We start from the raw sequence: 23,907 nt of genomic DNA on the forward strand, positions 1-23,907 counted from the left end.
GCTCTTGCAAAATAGCTCCGGATAGATTTAGAGAGTTACAGAGGTGTAAAGGTCAGTTTTAAGGCATTAGATTTTTGTCCCTCATTTCAAACCATAATAAAATATGTCAAAGTTTCTCTCTCTCTTACACCCACTCACTTACTCAAGACACATGCATACCCCTCTTTTTTATCAAACCATTTGTCAGTACGCGCATATGCGGCTGACTGAAGTGTCCTTTCAAGTTCCCAAACAGTTTTGGGCTGATAGCCATGGGTACAACAACTTCAGTGCAAACTTTATCTGCATGACAATCCCTTCAAGAGGAGCTCAACTGTTTTCGTAGTCTAGAGCATCTGCATGATCATTACACATCCTAATTGTCACTTAAAATACACTCCACATTCACAAAAATAAATGGAGAGAATGGGGTGGGGCCAAATACCCGGGTCTCCATATTTTGCAGCTCATTAACAACTTATTTTAACTTTTATTTGTAAACTAATTCAAATAAAAAGCTTGCTTACTTTTGGGAACAGATCTTTCCATTACAGATAAAAATATTTCTATCTGAGAAAAAAAAACTATTGTGGCACATGGCATTTTCTCATAGTATTGTTGGGCAATAACTGGTCATACATAAGTACACTTTATCAGGTTGAATCATAGCATGCGGTCATTGCAACAGGAGAAGAAAACTCTGATGTTTTGGAAAAGTCCACCCAAAGCCCAGAAATAGCTTGAATTTCTTTACAAAATCATGGCACACTTTAATTATGGGTAGATGTAGCTTTCCGATGGCAGGAAACCCCCCCCCCCCCAATCCTAGATACTGATTCCACAATTATGCTACCACTGTTTTAAGTAATCTGAAATTAGACTTTGAAGGCAACTATTAAAAAACAGTTTTCCGAGATTCTTAAAAGATAAAGCAGGCCTGAGAAATTGGTAGATTTGGCATGCACTGTACTCATGCCAATTGAATTCAGCAGGAGTTTCTTTGAATAATCATGCCTAGGTTTATTCTCTTAATCTGCAATCCTGTGTATTCTAACTTGGAAATAGTGTAGGTTTCACTGAAATCATAGGATCACAACCAAATAATAAGCAACCTTGCACAGGCTAATAGATTCTTCAGAATATGATTTTTTTTTTTAAAAACTGATTCTGATATACAGTATATTAATATATATTAATATATTCGCGATTACCACAAGTTAATGAAGAGAAGGGCAATATAGCATCTCTTATACTCACCTTCCTTTAAAGTCCATTTAATTGACCCTGTTCTCTTGCTAACTGCATGTAATCTCCCATCAAGAGTTGAAACGAACAATAATGTCTCTGGCAAAGTCACTGAATTGGCATTTCCACAGCTCTGAAGAACAAAAACAAAAGGGAGAGCAGAAGCGTTAGATTTATTTTGTGGTTAACTGAGGAAGGTGAAGATTTGATAAGAAAGGTAAACATGTATATTCTGTCACGTAATGAGCAGTTTCTCTTTCTTGCAAAATAAGTAGGCTAGTTAGCACAAGCAACCCGAGCAGGATTATACTATTTTGATTAGCTTTCCTACTGTTGCTACCATATATTGAATGTTGGGCCCTTTAAATGTTTAGCTAGGAGGAAAAGAAGCCATGGTACATAATCATCCTTAATCTGAAGAGCACACTGTGCTGGTCAGGCCACAATTTAGAGCAGGAGATATTCCACCCACTGCATACAGAGAAGCAAAACAAGCAGTATTCATGAACTTGATTTGCCTTTTTTCGGTTTTCCTTCTGCTGTGTGGGCATGAGGAACAGGGAACTTATGGCTTTCAAGATGCTGCTGAGCTACCATCCCTCATCCCATAATAGAGGCTGGTAAAGGATTCTGGGAGCTGTAGTTCAGCAGCAACTGGAGAACCTCAACTTCCCTACCCTTAAAGATGGGAGAAAGAGAACAAGGACTGCAGTGATGATGGAAATCATGTAACACCATGTCACAGAACTAGGTGAATTAGGATTTTCTCTATTGACGTCGTCTCTTCAGGTTAAATGGGAGATATTTGGGACACATTTTTAAAACTAACCCTTGTTTTACTATTTACATTACAGTTTTCATATATTTGCATTTCAAAGTGGTAGGAAACTGTGTTGTTGATTTGGGGGAAAATACCAAAAAGGTAACTGCAGAGACTGCCAAAAAAAGGGGGATGTAGGGATAGGCCTCAATTAACCAAGCCTTGTCATAAGACTAAGAAAGGGGAGTGCCACTAAATGCCTACCACCCAGAGGTGGGTTTCAAAAAAAATTTCTACCTTTCTGTGGGCGTGGCCTATTTTGTGGGTGTGGCTTGGTGGTCATGTGACTGGGTGGGAGTGCCAACTTGATGTCACTCACCAGAAGATGTCATCAATTGTAGTCATAAGTCAAGAACTATCTCTGCCTTCCTCTGCATAGCAGCCTTGTCCTAGTAAACTCCTTCTCCTTTCTGGCAATTTTCCTCTCTGTTAGAGGCACCAAAATAATCCAGACAATATAAGGTTTACTGCTCAGCAGGGGATTGGACTAGGTGACCCTAAGTAGCCTTCTAGCCCTAAATTGCTGTGCTGTTTTTCCTTCCTTCCTTCCTTCCTTCCTTCCTTCCTTCCTTCCTTCCTTCCTTCCTTCCTTCCTTCCTTCCTTCCTATCCAGTTTGTTGTTCAGCTGACCCAGAAGCAAACTGCTGAATGTCACTTTGCAAACCTCCTTCCGAGCAGCTTTTCAATTTAAAATCCAAAATTTGCAGCTTAAAGACTTGTGGACTTCAACTCCCAGAATTCCACAGCCAGGCATGCTCAGTTCCAATCTAAAGCGACAGCATTTGTTTTTCTCCTTTGCTGAATCTCCCGGCTGAAAAGTGAGTTTCCTTCCTTCCTTCTTCTTTGTCTGTCTTTCTTTTTCTTTCTTTCTTTCTTTCTTTCTTTCTTTCTTTCTTTCTTTCTTTCTTTCTTTCTTTCTTTCTTTCTTTCTTTCCTTCCTTCCTTCCTTCCTTCCTTCCTTCCTTCCTTCCTTCCTTCCTTCCTTCCTCCCTCCCTCCCTCCCTCCTTCCTTCCTTCTTTCTTTCTTTCTTCTTTCTTTCTTTCTTTCTTTCTCTCTCCCTCCCTCCCTCCCTTTTATTTTTAAAGCTTTTTTTCCCTTGCCTGAACTGGCAGGGGGAAAAAACTTTTTAAAAAAGAGCTTCTGACGAAGCTTCTGACGGGAGAACAGGCCACCATTACTACTGGTCCTATCTAGTATGCTAGATTCTTACTACCTCTTCTGGTGTACTGTACCATACCAGGAGGAACCCACCTCTGCTACCACCTATATAATTCATAAAACTCTGGAGTAAGGCATGCAAAGCCCTGAGACAATACACTGGCACTTTGCAGGTAATCCTCAACTTATGACCACAATTGAGCCCAAAATTTCTGTTGTCAAGTGAGACATTTGTTAAGTGAGTTTTACTCCATTTTACAACCTTTCTTGCCACAATTGTTTAGTGAATTACCGCAGTTGATAAGTTAGTTGTTAGGGGATCTGGCTTCCCCACTGACTTTGCTTGTCAGAGAGTCTCAAAGGTTAATCACATGACCTCGGGACATAACAACGGTCATAAATATGAACCAGTTGCCATCAAAGGTCATAACTGTGAAAAATGTGTCATAAATCACATTGTTTCAGTGCCATCGTAACTTTGAACAGTCACTAAATGAGCTTTTGTAAGTCAAGGACTACCTGTATTTCTTAGGGAACTGAGTAATGAAGAACAGAGCATAGTCAGTGTCGTGGCTGATCATATTTAAGGGTTAAATTCTTTCTCCTTTGAAGGAAGAGAAGGGAAAAGGTCTGAAGAAAGAGGGTTGAATGTTGGGACAGTTGGAAGTTGGGTTCGTTGGCGGTTGACAGAAGGAGGAGGAAGAAGGGCCAGACAGATATTTCTAAACATCAGTTTCCGTGAATGAAAAGATAGTAGGATCTCCCTGGGTTTCCTCAGGGAGCCGAAAACCTCCCATTAAAACCCTGTGGATAAAGCTGCTGCCTCAGCAAGGCACCTTCAAACTCTTGGTGATATCCTGGCCGGGAAAGGGGCAGCCAGGGAGGAAAAGGCAGATCCCGCTAAGAGTCAGGAAATGAAAGAACTTGATGAATTTTGTCAGCTAAAATAATGGCTTAACCCACAATTTTTTTAAAATAAGATCTACTAGCATTTTTTTCTTCTTAAACTCTACCAAACACTGTGTTTCCCCCAAAATAAGACAGGGTCTTATTTTCTATTGACCCCTGAAATAAGCGCTTGCCCTTATTTTTGGGAAGGTCTTATTAATTTTGAGGTGCAGGAGGCGGCGAGCGTGGTCACCTCATGGCTGCTGCTGTGTTGCAATATTTTTGGGGAGGGCTTATTTTTTGGGGCGGGCTTATTTTAGCACATGCGCTCCAAAGCCTGACTGGGCTTATTATCCAGGGAGGTCTTATTTTCAGGGAAACAGGGTAGAAAGAAAAAAGAAAAAAGCTCTGCCTGTAGAGACAATTGCCCCAGGCTGATTTGGGACGCCACTTAAAGTTGCCAGAAACAGGAAGGTCTGATCTCTGAGACAACATCAAGCAGATGAAACTGCATGGTAACAGGGATAGAAGAAGAAACGGCACCTCGTGTCCCAAAATAGTTTAGGGACCTTCATTGCCTCAAGTGAAAATGACTAATAAAATAGAGGAAGATGGAAATTAATTTTATTTCAGGGGGTTTACCCTCAAACTGGGGTTCTCTTCAAAGCCTTCAGGTTTTTCACATTCCATCAGCAGGGCTCTGACCATGAGTATTTTTGCTGTAATTCTTTATCTTAAAAACAACTGTTTGGTAAGAGCATTTGATTGTTTAGCCACCTGCCATTGCCTGAGAAGTTTCAAAAGTATATTTAACACGCAAGTTACTACTGTTAGCTATATGAAACTCTTAAGGGCTGAAATGACCTATGTGGGCATAGGATTGAGGTTTTCCAAAAGACAAGAAACTGACTGATGGGAAACGAAGATGTTAACCGTATTGAATTATTTTACACAAAGTGTTTGAAAAAAGAAAGATACAATCGGTTTCAGAATGTGGTTTGCTATTTCGAAAAACCGAATGAGCATTTCATTAACTATAGAATTACCTTCTCTCCAAATAGAGCTATATTTGTACGTGGTCAGCAAATGTGCTACAGGATCAAATGAATTATTTTATCTAATTCATATGATCTCATGGGAGATTTGTTCATCATACAAGAAATAGTTTTGAAGGTCTCTACTTAGGAAAAAAAAACTGAATCCTTTTCAACTTCCTTATTGGGAAATACAAAAGAGCTCACAGAAATATTTCTTTTGCAGAGATATTTGGTTTTCAGTTTACATCTACTGAATTTTTTTTTAAAAAAACCACTACAAATGGGAAACTGTTCCTCTAACTGCACCTGTTAGTTGAGTACTTAGGCTCCGTTACCTACCAGGACCTTTTCTTTGTGATAAACAATTATTCTCACATACAGATTACTTTAGGTGAGTTTCCTGGAGGAAGATTAAATCAGGTTATTTCTAAATGTGTGTATTAATTTTATAGCAGGCTCCATATACCATATTATGATAATTTATTTTGTTAATTGGATGCTACTTGTTTATAGCACCATATAGTATCAGTGCCATATTTTAGATTTTATAATTTTTTACCAATATAAGTATCATTCTTATACTCTGTTTCCCTGAAAATAACTTATTTTCGGGGAGATCTTATTATTTTTGAGGTGCAGGAGACGGAGAGCGTGGTCACCTCATGGCTGCTGCTGTGTTGCAATATTGTCGGAGAGGGCTTATTTTTTGGGGAGGGCTTATTTTAGCACATGCGCTCAAAAGCCCGATTGGGCTTATTATCTGGTGAGGTCTTATTTTTAGGAAAACAGGATAAAACAAACTAGAAATGAGGATAGAAAATTTCCCTCACCATTTCCAAAGTAACCCAAGATATATTCTAATGGTTCTAGCACTTACAATTAATTGCCAAAAGGGCTAATAAACACACTAGATTTTAATTGCTGTAAATCATCCCTAAATCCATAAATTCTCAATCAAGTGGCTAAATTGATAGGGATGTTAGCCATTGTTAGCCCATATGTAAAAGGACCTGAAAATATTCGTCTGATTGTTTTATGCAACAGTCTTCTTTGACAGTCCCCAATTATTTCTATCCTGTAGATCAGGGGTGTCCAAACTTGGGAACTTTAAGACTTGTGGACTGCAACTCCCAGAATTCCCCAGCCAGCCTGGCTGGGGAATTCTGGGAGTTGAAGTCCACAAGTCTTAAAGTTCCCAAGTTTGGACACCCCTGCTGTAGATGGAGCATTGCAACCAGGAATATTTGTAGTTTGGCCCATTTCATCTATTCTTCATCTAAGAATAGATGAAGTGGGCCATACACTTGCTAGAAAGATGAATGGGAAGGCTGTGTTCGATTTTGGGGTTCAAATCCCCTATTAATGTTGCCCAAATGTAATTGGGGACATAACTGCTATCAGCAAGCTTCCCTCTTTGAGGGAGATGGACAGTTCAGAAATGTAAAAACATAATTAAATAAAATTATGGTTGAGGTGGGCCAAAAATTGTAAATATCAAAAGTTGTTTGTAACATTGAAAGCTCTGTTATTGTGTTTTTCTTTTAAGCAAAAGTTGTTAATATATGAGTTGTTTTTTCTAAACTAAAATCTCAGTATTCAGGTTAAATTGCCGTGTGTTGGCACTTTGCTACTTGGTCCCTAAAAGGTTCGCCATCACTGGGATAAGGAATAAAGATTATTAAAAAGGATACTATACAAAGCTATACTAGAAGAACTGGACAAATATTTCTTCAGAAAAAATGTCAATATGTTTTTGATCAATTGACTGCATTATTGGTATAGAAATAATTTACATATTACTACAAGCAAAAAGAAGAGAAGAAACACTATTCAACATTTAACTGTTTGCAGAATTGTGCAATTTGCACATTCTTTTTTGCTGAGTTATCAGGAAATTCACAGCCACAACCAATAAAACGGAGGGCACAAGGATGATCCAATAAGAGCTTGACTGTTTGCTTTTTATGAAAAAGAGACACTGGCATTTATTAGCTTGTAGCTTTGGATATTGTTATTTAAGGTACAGGTAGTTTTCAACTTACATTTAGTGGCTGTTCCAAGTTGTAACAGCACTGAAAAAAGTGACTTATTATCATTTTCACACTTATGAACATTGCAGCAGCCCCATAGTCACATGATCAAAATTCAGGTGCTTGGCAACTGGTTCATATTTATGACGGTTGCAGTATCCTGGGCTCATATGATTCTCCTTTTGCTACATTTAGACAAGCAAAGGCAACGGGGAAGCCAGATTTGCTTAACAACTATGTGACTAACTTAACAACTGCAATGATTCACTTAAAAACTATAGCAAGAAAAGTTGTAAAATGGGGCAAACTTCATGTAACAAATGTCTCATTTAACAACAAAAATGTTGGACTCAATTGTGGTCTACGTTGAGGACTACCTGTAATAACTTTTATTCAGTTAACAAGCTGCAATTAAATACAAAGACTAAAACAGCCTCACTGCATTATATTTAGAAGCCATTCGTATTGGACATCCATGTAATAAGTATCATTTAAGGCCATTTTTTATTTCATTGTTCTCTTGCTGATCCTCGTCCATACAAATTTACTATCTCAACAGGAGAGAGGGGTTCCTCCTATGATATTGCACTTCCAGCTGTTTGTTGAATTTGAAATAATTACTGTATAAAATGTTGGCATCCCAAACATTTGCTAACAATTTTTTGCTACCCAAACTTTGCCTTTTGCCCCTTCTTTTATGGTGGAGGCACAGGGGTATAATAAATGAAAGGGAGAAACCAAGCTACTCTGGTTTTGAACTGAATTTGAATTGAATTGAATTGAAAAAAAAATCAGAAATCTTGGCTGTTAATTATTTGCTTCCCAAATTAAACTAAACTTTACACACAGGGTTAACTTTCCAAAAAGGGGAGCTATTTGATACTCTCAAAATAGGTTTTTTAAAAATATACAGGTAGTTGTCGACTTTCAACTGTTCATTTAATGACCATTCGAAGTTATAATGGCACTGAAAAAGTAACGTATGACCATTTTTCACAGTTACGACCAGTGCAGCTTCCCCGTGGTCACATAATCAAAATTCCAATGCTTGGCAACTGATTCAGGTTTATGACATTTGCAATGTCCTGGGGACAGGGGATCACTAGAGCTCACTTAGAAGAGTGAGGAAATCCTCAGGCACGACTCACACCCTGGTGAGCACTTCTTTACCCTGCTACCATCAGGAAGGAGATATAGAAGTATAGCCAGATGCACAAACAGGCGGAAGAACAGTTTTTATCTGTGGGCTGTCAGACTCCTGAATGCGAAATAACATCATAACTAAGTAGTACGATGGTCTAGCAGGGGCAGCACAAGGTGTAACATGTTCACACTGGTGTAATGGGACTGGGTGTTTGTTAATATGATTCATTGGGTTAGGGATATTTTTTTTCTTTTTTCTTTGTCTTCACTGTGTGTTGTATTGTGTTTGGGGGGGAATGCATTGAGGGAGCTAAATCAATCTCATTGTACATCTGTTGTGCACTGACAATAAAGAATTATTATTATTACATTATGCAACCTTCTGACAAGCAAAGTCAATGGAGAAACCAGATTCGCTTAAAAACCATGTTAATAATTTAAGCACTGCAGCAATTCACTTAACAAACGTGGCAAGAAGAGACGTAAAAAAGATCAAAATTCACTTAACAAATTTCTCACGTAGTTGTATAAATGTTGGGTTCAATTTTGGTCGTAAGTCGAGGACTACCTGTAGTTCACTAAGATTTCCATATTTCCTGTGATACAAGTACACATATTTCATTTTAGTGTTACAGCATTAATACCTTAATGAAGTACAGTTCAGTCCTCTGAGCAACTGGAGTTTTGAAAGAACTAATCAATTTATTACATAAATAAACCATGAGGCATAGGGGTACTTCCAGCACAAATTGAATGAAGAAATACATGACATTTGTCCATTCACGCTGAAAAGAAAATGTCACTCAGTAATATTTGCGTTGGCTAGAGACTTCAACCTGAGATCTAACTGACAATATTTACTGTCAGAAACAGAACATATGCTTGTATTTCCAAGAAACCCCTTTGAAGTTGAGTAATATTTTAATCATTCAACTACACTTTAATAAATGTTGAAAAGTACATGGCATCAATAATCAAATTGGATATATTATATATATATATATGAAATGTTGCCAAGACAATCTCAATCTTACACGGGAAAAGACCCGAATACAATAAGACCAGCATACCTACACCCATGAAAATCTACGAATATATATATATATATATATACACATACACATACACATACACATACACACACACACACACACACACACAGAGTATAAAGATATAATTCTTCTGATAAGGCACACATTTTTTCTGATAACGCAGAAGTATTTTAAGGACAGCTGTACAACATTGGAAAAAGATAAATCTATAACCATTTCAGTGTTAAAAAAGAAAAAGAATTTACACATTTACTTAGAGGACTAATGCAGCTTTCAAACTCTCATTATCATATATCTAATAGATATAATTTGTGATCTACTACAATTTATACTGAAAGTCAATTTGGCTTCAAGGTTAACATTCCAGACTAGAAACCAGGAGGCCACAGGTTCAAATCCTGCCTTAGACATAAAGCCAGTTGGGTAATCCTGGGAAGGTTCTCTCAGTCCTAGGGAGAAGCCAAACCTGAAATCTCACCAAGAAAACCACCGAGATTGGTTCCTGGCAGTTGCCAGGAGTCAGAATTGACTCGAAGGTGCACAGATAAACACAATTTATAGTAGTGAATTTGTTTGTGGTGTACTTCACCATTAATTGCTCATTTTCATAAAATCCAGACACTACTGGAGAAAACAGTTCTTTAATTGTTCTCTTTCTAGTCAATTAAAAAAAAATGGATTTCTCTCTTTGATCCAGATCTTCTAAATATAATTCCGGATTTTGAAAGTGAAAGTTTGTGTGATGCAGTATATTACATTTGCTCATCAGTAAAACGAGTTAATTATTACTCATTAGTAGTAAAATAAAATATTCAGTAAAATGTAACTATTTCAGATTATTTAATCATGAAGGATATAAGAAGTTTTGCATTATTTGCATTATTCACTGCTAGATTAGTCACACAAAAGCATGCCGCCTTCTTCTCCCAGTCTGGGCTGAGAGAGCGTGATGGATTCAAAGTCATCAAGATGGCTTCTTGGTAGGACAAGATTTGGGTTTCACTACTCCTAGCCTAACACCTTTACCACCATGCCCCAGCAATTCTCAATTCTACAGACAGAGACAAAGGAAACAAATGGTTTCCTAGGTTTTAAGATTAATTCAGCTATGTACAAGATAATTTCACTTCCGAAGCAAAACCTTGGTTCTAATGCCTGGTTTTGAAAATTACCTGGAGGACATGGAGACATAGGTATACGTGTGAAAAACAGAAGACCTTATCAAAAAGATACACACTGTATGCCAGGTGTATCTGTATGCCAGGCATCATCATGCTTTTAAAAGGAAAAGTAGTAAGAAGGGGGTTATTTGGGCTTAATGGGATGAATAATTATAAGGGAGAAAGCACAGTTAGACTGAAGAGATTTATGCTCAGAACAATAGATTTCTGCCACAATGACAGATGTAGACACGGGTTGCTAAGCAAAACTAACCCATATGTATGTGAGTGAGTGTGTGTGTGTGTGCGCACGCGCATGCGCTCACGTATACAGTTGCTATGCATAGGTAGTCCTCGACCTATGACAATTGAAGCCAAATTCTGTTGTTAAGTGAGACATTTGTTAAGGGAATTTTGTTAAGTGAGTTTGGCCCCATTTTACGATCTTTCTTGCCACATTTGTTAAGCGAATCACTGCAAGTTGTTAAGCTAGTAACATGGTTGTTAAATGAATCTGGCTTCCCCACTTGCTTGTCAGAAAGTCAGAAAAGGTGATCACATGACCCCGGGACTCTGAAACCATCATAAATATGAACCAGTTGCCAAGCATCCACATTCTGATCACATTACCCTGGGGATGCCTCAACGGTCACTAAGTATGAAAAACAATCGTAAGTCACTTTTTTCAGTGTCGTTATGGTGCCTAGTGATTGTTAAAGGAATGGTTGCAGGTTGAGGACTACCAGTATTCAAACTTGGTCCATCACTCCCTAACTAACACATGATTGTTTCTAGAATAATTTCAGTGACTATTCAAGAGGTCAATTTCTCCATTCTAGGCTGAAGAATGGACTTACAGCACGAGACATGAAACGCTGCCTCTTCTAAGTGGTAATGGGAAGGGCAGTCCCTTCAGAGGATCAAAATAAAAGAGAAACCGGATGTCTATCACATTGTTCCATCAATGTCAGGGAGCATACTGTAATCTTTAACATAATACGTTGCTTAATGTTTAACAGACAAAATAGGTTGTCCAGCATCAGTTCTTTGATACTGAAAGTTCAGACTCGGAGACATGCAGATTCATACCAACCCAGTCCTTGGAGAAGGCCCTGCATTTACCTACAGTAGTAGTGAGGGCAGTCCGTGTATCTTACACCTTATAGTGGGGATTTGCAATTTTTTGCACGGTCTTCCCCGTCCCCCCTTCTATAGTTTTAGGAGCAATAACTGTAATATATGGGGCTACATCATACGCATGGGTCTTTTTGGGGGGTGAATTGGGAGTCTAATTTAAGTTTATTTCTCCTCCCATCTGCCTAAAAATGGCAAAAAAACCATTCTACCAGTTTGATAGATGTGGTCAGAAACACAGCAGCCACAAAAAACCAGCTTTTTTGCTATTGCCTCAGGTTGCCGCCTTAGAGGAGCCTTGAGTAAGGGGATCATATCAGAGAAATACCGTAACTTCTCAATGTTGAAGTGAAAGGAGATGGTTCTGCTTTGTGGATATACGGAAGAGCTCCCTGCAGCTGTCTGTTGCAACCCCTGTTGAATTTTTTCTCTAGACTTTTTAGCACATAAAAGAGCTACAAATAGCTTCAGAATGGGAGATTTGCTGCTTAATAACCTTTTACCTCACCGATAAAAGCAGCTGGCGGAGGAGGAGGACATCCCTAAGACAAGTGCTTTAGAGTGCAGCCACAACTTGCCAATGTCTGCCATCTTTCTACTCACCGGCAGATGGGAAAGGAAAATAGCCTAGATGCCAAATCACAACCTACATTTCTACATTTTCTAGTTTCTTTCTAGTTAGATTTTTTTTTACACTAACCCCACTACGTCTACCCTTTGTTTGTGGTGGTGGGGTGGGGTGGGAAGGTTGCCTTGAATTATTTGTCCACTAAATCTCTTTATGTGATCTATGAACCTCCTCATCTCTCTGTGGATGATTAAAACTGTGATTTGGGAAAAGGGGTGGGTGGTACAATGGAGAATTACAATTTGTGTAGCTGCCTAAGTTTTCCTTTTTACCTGGTGCAGCAAAGCCTGTATTGGATTAAAGGATTTATATGGCTATAGGTTCAAGGAACGGAAGAGGAATCAAGAACTAGCTGTAGTTTCCAGTTGTTTTGTTCATGGCTGGCTGGGGAATTTTGCGAGGTGGAGTCCACAAGTCTTAAAAGTTGCCAAGGTTGGACACCCCTGCTTTAGAGAAAATGTTTAACACAGGGTGAAACTGACAGGTGCAGGGAGCTCTTACATACACCCATAAAGCAAAACCATCTCCTTTCACTTCAACATGAAGAAGTGATATAGATAGGCTTAAGATACAGAAGGATCTTGACAAACTTGAACATTGGGCACTATCTAATAAAATGAAATTCAATGGTGAAAAGAGTAAGGTTCTACATTTAGGCAAGAAAAACGAAATGCACAGGTACAGTATAGGTGGGACCTTGCTCAACAGTAGTAACTGTGAGAGGGATCTTGGAGTCCTAGTGGACAACCATTTAAATATGAGCCAGCAGTGTGCAGCAGCTGCCAAAAAAGCCAACACAGTTCTAGGCTGCATCAACAGAGGGACAGAATCAAGATCACGTGAAGTGTTAATACCACTTTATAATGCTTTGGTAAGGCCACACTTGGAATACTGCATTCAGTTTTGGTTGCCACGATGTAGAAAAGATGTGGAGACTCTAGGAAGAGTGCAGAGAAGAACAACAAAGATGATTAGGGGACTGGAGACTAAAACATATGAAGAACGGTTGCAGGAACTGGGTATGTCTAGTTTAATAGAAAGAAAAATTAGGGGAGACATGATAGCAGTGTTCCAATATCTCAGGGGTTGCCACAAAGAAGAGGGAGTCAAACTATTCTCCAAGGCACCTGAGGGTAGAACAAGAAGCAATGGGTGGAAACTAATCAAGGAGAGAAGTAACTTAGAACTGAGGAGAACAATTAATCAGTGGAACAGCTTGCCTCCGGAAGTTGTGAATGCCCCAACACTGGAAGTCTTTAAGAAGATGTTGGATAGCCATTGGTCTGAAACGGTATAGGGTTTCCTGCCTAGGCAGGGGGTTTGACTAGAAGACCTCCAAGGTCCCTTCCAACTTTGCTATTGTATTGTATTGTATTGATATGTGTGATTTGGTGATCCTTAGCAGAGGTTCCACAACATTTACAAGCAATAAGGATCACCAGTCTGATCATTGGTCTCCTCTGAAACAAATCTGTATTGGACTCTAGTATGGGGTTGTATACTGGGAATTACAATTACACATCTGGAAGCTACCATACTGTGAAAGGCTGATGTATAGGATTGTAGCATAACGGGAGGCGGGGGGAATCTTCCCGCTTCTTTTGTCTAAACTGGCCTTATAAAGACATCTCTCATTTTACTTTATTATTTCATTCTATTTTATTTATTTTATTTTATCCTATCTCGCCTTTATTATTATCTTTATAAATAACTCAGGGTAGTGAACCTGTAGTACTTAATACTCCTTTTTCCTCCTATCCCCCCCCCCCACACACACAGTACCAACCCTGTGAGGTGGGTTGAGTTGAAAGACTGTGTCTGGCCCAAAATCACCCAGCCAGCTTTCATGCCCAAGGTAGGACTAGAACTCACCCCAAAATTGAGTCCCAGGACAGACTAAGCTGGGTCATGCCAAGGTTACTGACTACTTTTGAAAACAAGAGATTACAACAGAAAAATGGGGACAAGGGTGAGAGAGGAAAAAGCAGCAGGTTTGCCCGATTGCTTCCAAAGTATAAACAGATTAGGCAACATGGTGTCTTTCAGGTGTTTTGGACATTATCCATGCCATCTGGCTAATGCCCAGAGACTGTAGTATTTTTAAATCAATGCATCTGCAAAGGACTTGGTTGGCTATCCCTTGATTGTTGTCTAGCATGTTAATATTAAGATGTATGTCCAATGGAATGGGCGGACTCCAGATCCCATCTTTAAAGCAATGCCATCTGATGGACTCAATGTTTTTTTTTCCTATTGCCGTGTCTGCCCTCTTCAGTTGTAACATCCTCAGTTTGAATATCCCTGACCTGGTGCCCTTTAAACAGGGCTTGAAGACCTGGCTCTGACCCAGGCAAAGGTTAAGTCAGGTATCTGTCCACCTGACTGAGATTGTTCTGGATCCTGTTTTTAATTTGTATGCCATCCGGAGCTGTTGTGAGCTGGGCAGCCTTACCAGCCTGACAAATAAATACTGAACCTTTGCCTGTACTGCAAAAACGGCTCTCATGTCTATGTATTAATTTTCATCATTCTTCCGCTATTTAAAATGGGCAAACAATATTGCAAGGAACAATTGCAAGCAAAGTTTATAAATCTATAAACGAAATGAGAGAGACAGGGTGCGCAAGTAATGCTAGTTATTTCAATAAGTCATCTCTGAGTGGGAAAATGAATATCTATGAGTCATAATAATTTCAACTATGCTCTTTGATTTATTTAATTTCTGTGTATTTGCAATTTATTTTCAGTTTTCGTCTCCGGTTATTTATTAAATTTGAAAGAGAAATAGGATTCTAAATTCGACATAGTTTTCTAGAAAGGACCAAAATAGGTCCATTATCTCTCACTTACTTTATTCCATTATGCCTCTTCTCCCAAATGTTGAGTAGCAAGGACTTTTTTAATCACAACATTGACTGGAATTCTCAGCCATAAATAACTGCTACTCACACTATAATTGACTTGTTCCCCTGCACTATCATTACATTACCTACATGAGAATTTTGTAAGAATCTCTTGCTCACTAATTAGCCAAATATGCATTATCCAAAACTTAGAGACCCTTCTTATCACCCTCAAATTAAAAGAAGAGAGCCTGGAAAGAAAACTAGCTTAGGTAAAACCACTAGTGACCTCTTTTGTTTTCATTTATTTTTAATTGAAAATAATACATTTTTCCATTCTGCTTACGATACCCTTTCCTGTAAAAATGCTTTAGCACAATATTTAGATTGCGATTTACCTTAGAGGTATCAAACCTAGGCTGCAAACCTCCAGACCACTTTTAAGTGGAAGCTAAGGTTGCCCAATTTAGCCACAATTCTTGCAGCCAACACACACTCTTTTTTCTTCTTTCTATGTCAACATATGAGTAATATCAACATTTTGTTATTTTTGTATTTTGGTGCATGCAAAATATTACGGTATATATGATTTTCTGCCATGAAAGGCTGAATGTACTATAAAAGACCTGCATTTAAGTTTCAAAGCTTAAAGTCGGTTAACACAGATAACACAGAACCGGCAGCGACCCAGGTCTGCCACGCCCCCAAACCAGTTCCCTTGCTGCCACTGGGACGCCGCCATTTTGGTTTTTAGTGACTGCGCATGTGCAGTTCACTATAAATTGTTCTGCGCAAGGGCAAAGAACAATTTACACTGAACAGCACATGTGCATGCGTGTTATGTGCGAGTTGCGAACCGGTAGTAAAACTGGCAGCAACCAACCTCTGGCTAAAACCCAATTGTCTTTCAGAAGCAAGCCAAAACTTCTGGTGGTCTGGCATGATAAGAAAGGGGAGCACTGGCAGAAATGGCCACTTTATGCCTTTTATCTAATTATTATGGAACACAAGACAATATTACCTTTAGACAACTGCTTCTGATTATACATGGCCTTTCTGTAGTTCCTGTTTATGGTTTAACAGAGCTGTAGGTTCAGAACAAGTTGTTTTCCACAGCTCATCAGAGGCAGCACATAATCCTATGAGACTAAAATCCTATGCATGCTTATTTGGGGATCATATCACTGGATGCAGCGAGACCTGCTTTGTGCTAAATGGCATAGGACTGTGTTGTGTATAAAACAATATTGATCACAAATGTCTTCAAAAAGAAATAAATACCCTGAGGTGTAATTTTCACAGAAATGTTGTCTACCTCAGTGGGAATTACTCTCTAAAATAGCATAGAATTAATTCTACCATTGTATGATTCTATGAACTGATACCCAGAGGGACTTCTGCCCAAGTAAATATGCCCACTATTGTGCCGTCAGAATCTCTGTGCTGGAACATGAATATTGTAAAGTCTTCCATACGTTTTCAGTTTCATGGTCCCCAGTTGGGCATCGGGGAGTAAACAAACCGAACAATTAAACGAATGATACAACCATCAATTCTGCCTGCCAGACTTCAGCTGTTAAAAAAGGATATAATGGGCTAATTTTTGCTTAAAATGAGTTTGTTACATTTCTTTTCTATAGTATTACAAAATGCTTGAAAGAATAGCATAATTTAACCAGGTTGTAACAACTGTTCCTCTAAACCATCCCATCTGCCACTCAAATAATATAGGTGTTAGTATCTACGATGGGAACTTTCCACTTTGCTAGAAATAATAAAATAGAGTATAAGAGAAAGTTAAAAATTAGGGATAAAATAAATTCTAAAACGAGATTAAGATTAGAGAAAGAGATGGTTTTCTGCAAAGCTACTAAACCCTGAGATTCTTTTGTCCTTTGTCTTTGTTGTCCTGTATTACTATTAATGTAATACAGGATAATAAATTACTATTTTATAATGTATACATAATTTGTATAATAATCTATTATACTTTTATAATGTATAGATACTGTATTACTATTATCCTTCTACCTATTCCCATTTCCTATTACCTATTTATTAGCTTCTTATGACTATAACGTTTTGTTTGTATCTTATGATTTATGTTGATTAACTCTATTAGTATCCTATGACTATCACTGAATGTTGTATCTTATGATTTATGATGATTGCACTTTATGATTATGATCATGATTTATCACTTGTTTGCATGTACATTGAAAGCTTATGCACTAGAGCCAAATTCCTTATGTGTCCAATCACACTTGGCCAATGAATTCTGTTCTATTCTGGGCTGTTGGTCTGAGTTCTGAGCTTGGCAATTTCGTGGCCAATGTTTCATCACCATTTGAAGAGACATTGTCAGTGTGCTTTGAATTGTTCATTTTATTCAAACAATTCAAAGCGTACTGACAATGTCTCCTCGAATGGTGACAAAACTTTTGCAACCAAATTGCCAAGCTCAGCCCAACAGCCCAACTACAAACCCGAGCTACTTATATTCAAACACATTTCATATTCCATTCTATTTAGCCTGAGAGTAAGATAGGGGGAGCTTTTGTGTATGAGGCTTTGGTCCCTGGTTTATCTTCAGAGGAGCCTTTCTTGATGATCTTAACAACCTGACAGATTTGTAATAAGCTAATCAGTCTTAAGAGTTTAAAGGTCAATATCATCACCTTAAATTTTGCCCTATAAATAACTGGCAGTAAATATAATCAGAATTCTGCCAACCTAGCAGTTCGAAAGCATGTAAAAAATGCAAGTAGAAAAATAGGGACCACCTTTGGTGGGAAGGTAACAGCGTTCTGTGCGCCTTGGGTGTTTAGTTATGCTGGCCACATGACCATGGAGACGTCTTCGGACAGCGCTGGCTCTTCGGCTTTGAAACGGAGATGAGCACTGCCCCCTAGAATCGGGAATGACTAGCACATATGTGCGAGGGGAACCTTTACCTTTTCCCGTGTTTCTATATATCTATATATCTATATTTATGGAGGAATATAAGGACAGGATGATAACTGTGGGACATAACAGATCTTGTTGTGTTTTGTTGAACAACAGTGCCCTATCACTGCCTTTTCAACACAACCTAACAGAAAACCCTAGGACTACAAAACAGCATGCTGAAGGCCACTTCTGTGAGTTATCAAGATGGCTATCACCAACACTCTCACCCTTCCTGTTTTTCATCTATATAAGGCTGCTGGGTGAGGTCAGCTGTCAGTTGGGGTCTGATTTCATCAGTATGCTGAGGATACCCAGTTATACCTCTTGGCTCTGGGACAATAATGCAATGCTGGCAAGGTCTTGTTTGAGTGCCTGGAAGCTTTGCGTGTCTTGCTAGGGAAGAATAGGCTTAGGATCAACCCTGATTAGATGCAGTGGCTGTGGGTGTCACAGTCTGGAGTGGTTTCCCTCTTTAGTCCTGAATGGGGTCCCCCTTCCCCCTTCAGTCCTGGTGCATAATTTGGGGGGGGGGGTGGAGGGTTGAACTTCTGGTTCAGGCAGCAAGTGGCAGCTTAAGCCTTTGCACAAGTTACACGCCTACCTGGCACATGGACTTCTTTACCTTCGGCCACCTCACATTTTGATAATGGCTATGCTCTCTACATGGGGCTGCCCTTGTAGACCACTTGGAAGCTGCAGCGGACATGCCATCTCTCCGCTGCAGAGATAATAACTCTGCTCTGTGAGCCGTATTGACTACCAGTAGTTTTCTGCATGTAGTTTAAGGCCTGGGAGCTGTTATTTGAGGGAACACTTACTTTCAGTAGTTTTTCTGCCCATCCTATTTGGTAGAGTTGATACGGTCCCATTGATTGAGTGGTGACATCTGATGGGACTCAGGAAGTGGGCTTTCTCTGTCATGGAGCCTGTCCTTTAGAATGGCATTCCCTGATATTCCGGTGGCCCCCAATCTTATTTAAAATGAACTTTCAAAACCTGACCACTCCCTCAGATCTTAGATTAAAGTTACGCAATTCTGGCAATGAAAACAGTTGGAGGAAATCGGTAATTCTGACTCCTAGCACGTACGGGCAAAAATGTTGTCCATTGATCCTGATTGTGTGTTACATGAATAGATATAATGAGATGAATGGGTAAACCAGACATGTGTGTTTGTGTGCACCTATGTCTCAATCCACCAGCTAACACACACGGTATGTGTGTGTGCACCTATGTCTCAATCCACCAGCTAACACACACGGTAGACAGATGCTATGTGAAAGTTATCCCCCACCATAGGATGAAATAGGAATTCAAAAGAGGTTTAAGGGGAATAAAATTAGAGGGGAAGGGAATTAAAACAAGATTTTGCCTTGAATTATTTTAGTATGTTCCATTCTAAATATCAGCCAACACTAACCAGGTAGTTTCTACCATACCATGTCACCACATTGATAGCAATGGTACACAAAAGAACCAAAGTCTTATTTCCTGAGATGCAAAGCAAATTCTATAAAAGATGTTTGGATCTTAGGAAATTCTTCTTATAGAAATATGTAAAGCAGAATTGCATGCTTTTTGTTTACCAAGAACCTTTCCGTTGTTAACAATCAGTATTACTATCTACCATTACCAATATCCAGCAGGAAAGTCTTCCGGTTACACAAACATCTGGTAATTTACCTGTTGGGTTTATTAACTCTTGATTAAAATAATACAGTATATCAAGAGTTAATAAACCAGACAAGTAAATCATCTGAATGTTTATGTGCCAGGAAGACTTTCCTGCTGCATATTGATAATGGTAACCTATAATGCTGATTATTATGAACATCAAAATAGGAATGTTCAAAGTGTCATACAAATTCAATAAGCCTATACCAGATGCAACCCATACATATTAGAAGCCAAGAACATATTTCTATGGAGAATGTGGTCTGTGACTAACACAGAAAAAGGCATAATTTCCTATAGAGGATGCTGATCATATCTCTGGTAGAAACGGATGCTCTGCTGAGAAATTAGAAGCTATCTGTTTTTGCTTATCCTAACTTCATTGGTCAATTGCTAGGCTGGTGGGCAATGAGAGGATAAAGCTGCAAGGTGAGAAGTGTCTGTTCCAAGAACGTTCCTGAATGTTTTGTGCATTCACAAATTAGTTACTTGGGAAAATCATGAGGTTCTGGAATTATTTCCTAATGCCTACAAATGCATAGCCTTTTGGGTCTGATCTCTATTAAAGAGAGAAGAGGACATGGGATCCAAGTCTCCTTGCTTTGCCTTTTAGGTAACTCCATGAAAAGCCATGAATGACCAAAACTCAGACCCTGGAGCTAAAATCGACTTAGATATAGGCTCTCCTTGATCATGAAAAATAAAATGTCTTTTCTTGGTAAATTTACTCCGGTTGAATCAACACAATCCTTTGTTTAAATGAAACAAGGCCCTCCCAGTCTGATTATTTACTTATGTTCAGAAAGCAAATGGAAGAAAGAATAGGGAAGCAATGCACATAACTGGTGTAGGAGACACAATAACCCCACAGGCCACTCCCAATACTGCCTTAATGCTATCATGATGAATAAATATTGGCGGGGTCCTTCTATTAATTACTTAGTGTAAGTAAAAAAAAAAAAATATGCCAAATGCATTAGCTCCTAGTATAAGCTTGATTATGTTTTGGTCTGGGTTCCCAGGTATACTGGACAGAAGGTAGGGTCAGAATGTAAGTTATCTTTGCAAATATTTTACTGAACTTAGTCTCTGCTCCTGCCTCTATTAGTTGTTCCCGACTCTAGGGGGCAGTGCCCATCTCTGTTTCAAAGCTGAAGAGCCAGCGCTATCCGAAGACATCTCCGTAGTCATGTGGGCGGCCTGACTAAACACTGTAGGTGCACAGAACGCTGTCACCTTTCCATCAAAGGTGGCCCCTATTTTTCTACTCGCATTTTTACATGCTTTCGAACTGCTAGGTTGGCAGAAGCTGAGACAAGTAACGGGAGCTCACTCTGTTACGTGGAGCTAGGGATTCAAACCGCTGAACTGCCGACCTTTCTGATCGACAATCTCAGCATCTTAGCCACTGAGCCACCACGTCTCTCCCTCCCACCCCCCTCTCTCTTTCTGCTTTAAATTTTTTTTTTATAAATACCCCAAAGTAGCAAACATATATTATGTTCCTTCCTCTTCCTATTTTCCCCACAACAACCACCCTGTGAATTAGCTGAAACATCATTTGTATTTCTGAGAACCTGCCTTGCACATCTGGGCAAGGCAAATATTTAGGACAGCTTCCGCACCACAACGCAAGCAACCAAGGTGATCATCCTGGATGCCCTATGATTCACTGAGCTTATTTTGTCAGCTAGTACTCTAATTACATTGCTAGGTTACAAGATGATAACTGTGCGTGCATTTAAAAAACAACTCACTAAAATATGTTTAATGGAGAAGAAGGAATGGTTATTTTTATAAAATAATTTATGGTAAAAGGGGAGCGGAAGAAAATATGACCTATGTCAAACAAGAACAAGCTAAAAAACATTTCAATTTGTTTAAGCATAAAATAATTGCAACCTTTCAATGCTTTTTCTTTCTACTCCTGTTCAGTATGATTTAAAAACTGCATATTTATCCTGCTCTTCCACAAGGAATGTCTTCCATTTACCTTCACAGAATCAGGCCTGACTACAATAATCTAGCCTGCAGATTAGATTACTGGATTGAAGAGGCTAACTTTAAGGGTCTTTGGATAATGCGGTTGCTCCAGTAAACAATCTACATTGGATTATATTCGGCCTGTTCGGCTGGGAGTGCATTGGTTGCCAATTTGTTCCTAAGCACAATTCAAAACACTGATGATGATGATGATGTTTCAATCCCTAAAGCAATGACCAGGAATGGGATCAGCTCTTGCATCTGTGAAGGGAAGGGCACTAATTGAAAAAGAGAGGCAATAAATGGTGATCTGCAATTCCCAACATACTGAGAAATGTGAGTAGGTAGAAGACAGAAAGAAAATTATACCATCTCTGAAATGTTAATGATTATCCTTCGTTAGTATAGGCTAAGACAGATGTACATGATATAGATATAAATATTTTCTTCCATTCAATCGTATCTGATTCTTGCAGACTGCCTGGGCAAGTGCCTACAGTTTTCTTGCAAGAAGTGATTTGCCATTGCCTCTTTTCTAGGGCTGAAAAAAAGTGATTGTCCTAAAATCAGCCAGCTTGCATCATGTCCAAGGCAGGATTAAAATTCACAGTCTCCCAGTTTCTAGACTGATGCCTTAAGCTCTAAACCAAACTGGCTATTTTAGCTCTTTATAAAGCTTATCAATTCTCTCTCACAAATTACGGAGCAATACTGCTGAGCATACATACTATATAATGTGGCACATACTATATAATGTGGCAGAAGTAACTTGCAATTGGATTCATATACACGAGCGCCAAGAGATCGCTCATAATTAGTGTGCTTAACTTTGTATAGCAAGAAAGTATAGTGAAATCAGAAGTAATCTTCCATTGCACCCTATTGCATAATTTTCAAGGCAGCCTAACTATTTGTCAACTTTACTCATCAAAATTATTCTGATTTGCCTTACAACTAAGAGATTAACAACAATAAAAAAGTAGCCATACCATCAAAACTTTGGTATATAATTTTCTAAATGTTCCTATCTTAGAAAATGCATGAATATTTGTTTTGCAGGGACAGAAACAATGATAAATATAATGCAAGCAAATTAGTACAGTACTTATAGACCTTCTGGTTCCTGACTAAATATAAGCATTGTTGTTGTTTTTTATTTTAAAAAGGTGAACATCTAGCCAGATATTTTTAAAATGGCAAAACATTTTAATGAAATTAAACAAATATTGTATGTTATATGATAATGTTCTATTAATTCTGAAGTATGTGCAAACCTCCTCCCTTTTCTCAACTTCACCAAAATGACAGAGAAAGAGTTTTCTTAAATTATTTTTCCACGTTTCTTTATTAAATTTGTATGTTATAGTACAAACACTGCTGCACAAATACCAACTTGAAACCACTGGGTCCTATCTTTATACTGGTTTTGCCATCAGGCACAGGCATACTCTGTTGGTGTCTGCACTGTTTTTTACCTGGGATGCTAATTGATATTTATTGTGATATTATTATTTCATCTGTTTAATTGCTGCTCCCTGTCTAGAATCATATGGTTGAGATGGGTGGTCATAGATCCTGAAATAAATTTCTAATGATGTAACACCTTAAATTTGGGGATAGGTGTTAGCATCAATAACTATACCAGTACTGTTTATTTTATTTTTAGGAAGATAAGATGGATTACAGTTACATATCAACAGCTTTGCATTCCCACATTTCTGGAACTGTCCATCAGGGACAGCAAAGAATCGTAATTAATTTACAACCCTTTTTCCACTTTCTAAATTAAGCTGGGAAGTTGGGCGGGGGAGGGGAGGAATGGGAGGAGGGATCCACTGGGTTTCATAAAACCCTTGTTAGCTCAGTTGTCGAGCTGTGAACTTATAAAAAGTGGTGGGATGATATGATTTATCTCTATTAAGCAGGAGCAACATTTCTCATAACCCTGGCTTTAATAAAATTGACACACAAAAATTGTGCCAGCTACAAAAAAATAATAATAATCCACGGGCTAAAATAATGAGCAAAAAACAGTTAAGATGTTTCCATCCAAGGATAATCTCTCCCTCCCCACTTCACACCAAAGAAAGTAAAAGAGCATTAGGAAAGCCCCGATCCATTAAGTCAATGGTTCATACTGTCCAGTGTTCTCTGGACCAAGAAGTGCCCATAACATGACATGG

At 38.7% G+C, this 23,907-nt stretch overlaps 1 protein-coding gene across 2 annotated transcripts in view; it reads right to left on the reverse strand.

The window, feature by feature from the left end:
- Positions 1-23,907, reverse strand: part of ERN1 (endoplasmic reticulum to nucleus signaling 1) — a 91,287-nt gene that overhangs the window by 58,531 nt on the left and 8,849 nt on the right. For both annotated transcript variants that reach the window (XM_081933608.1, XM_081933607.1), the window contains exon 2: positions 1,237-1,357. In XM_081933608.1, coding sequence (XP_081789734.1) covers positions 1,237-1,357 — 121 coding nt within the window. The remainder of the gene's footprint in view (positions 1-1,236; positions 1,358-23,907) is intronic.

The sequence above is a fragment of the Natrix helvetica genome (genome assembly GCF_964273705.1).
Source record: "Natrix helvetica genome assembly, chromosome: 1".
Lineage (NCBI taxonomy): Eukaryota > Metazoa > Chordata > Lepidosauria > Squamata > Natricidae > Natrix > Natrix helvetica.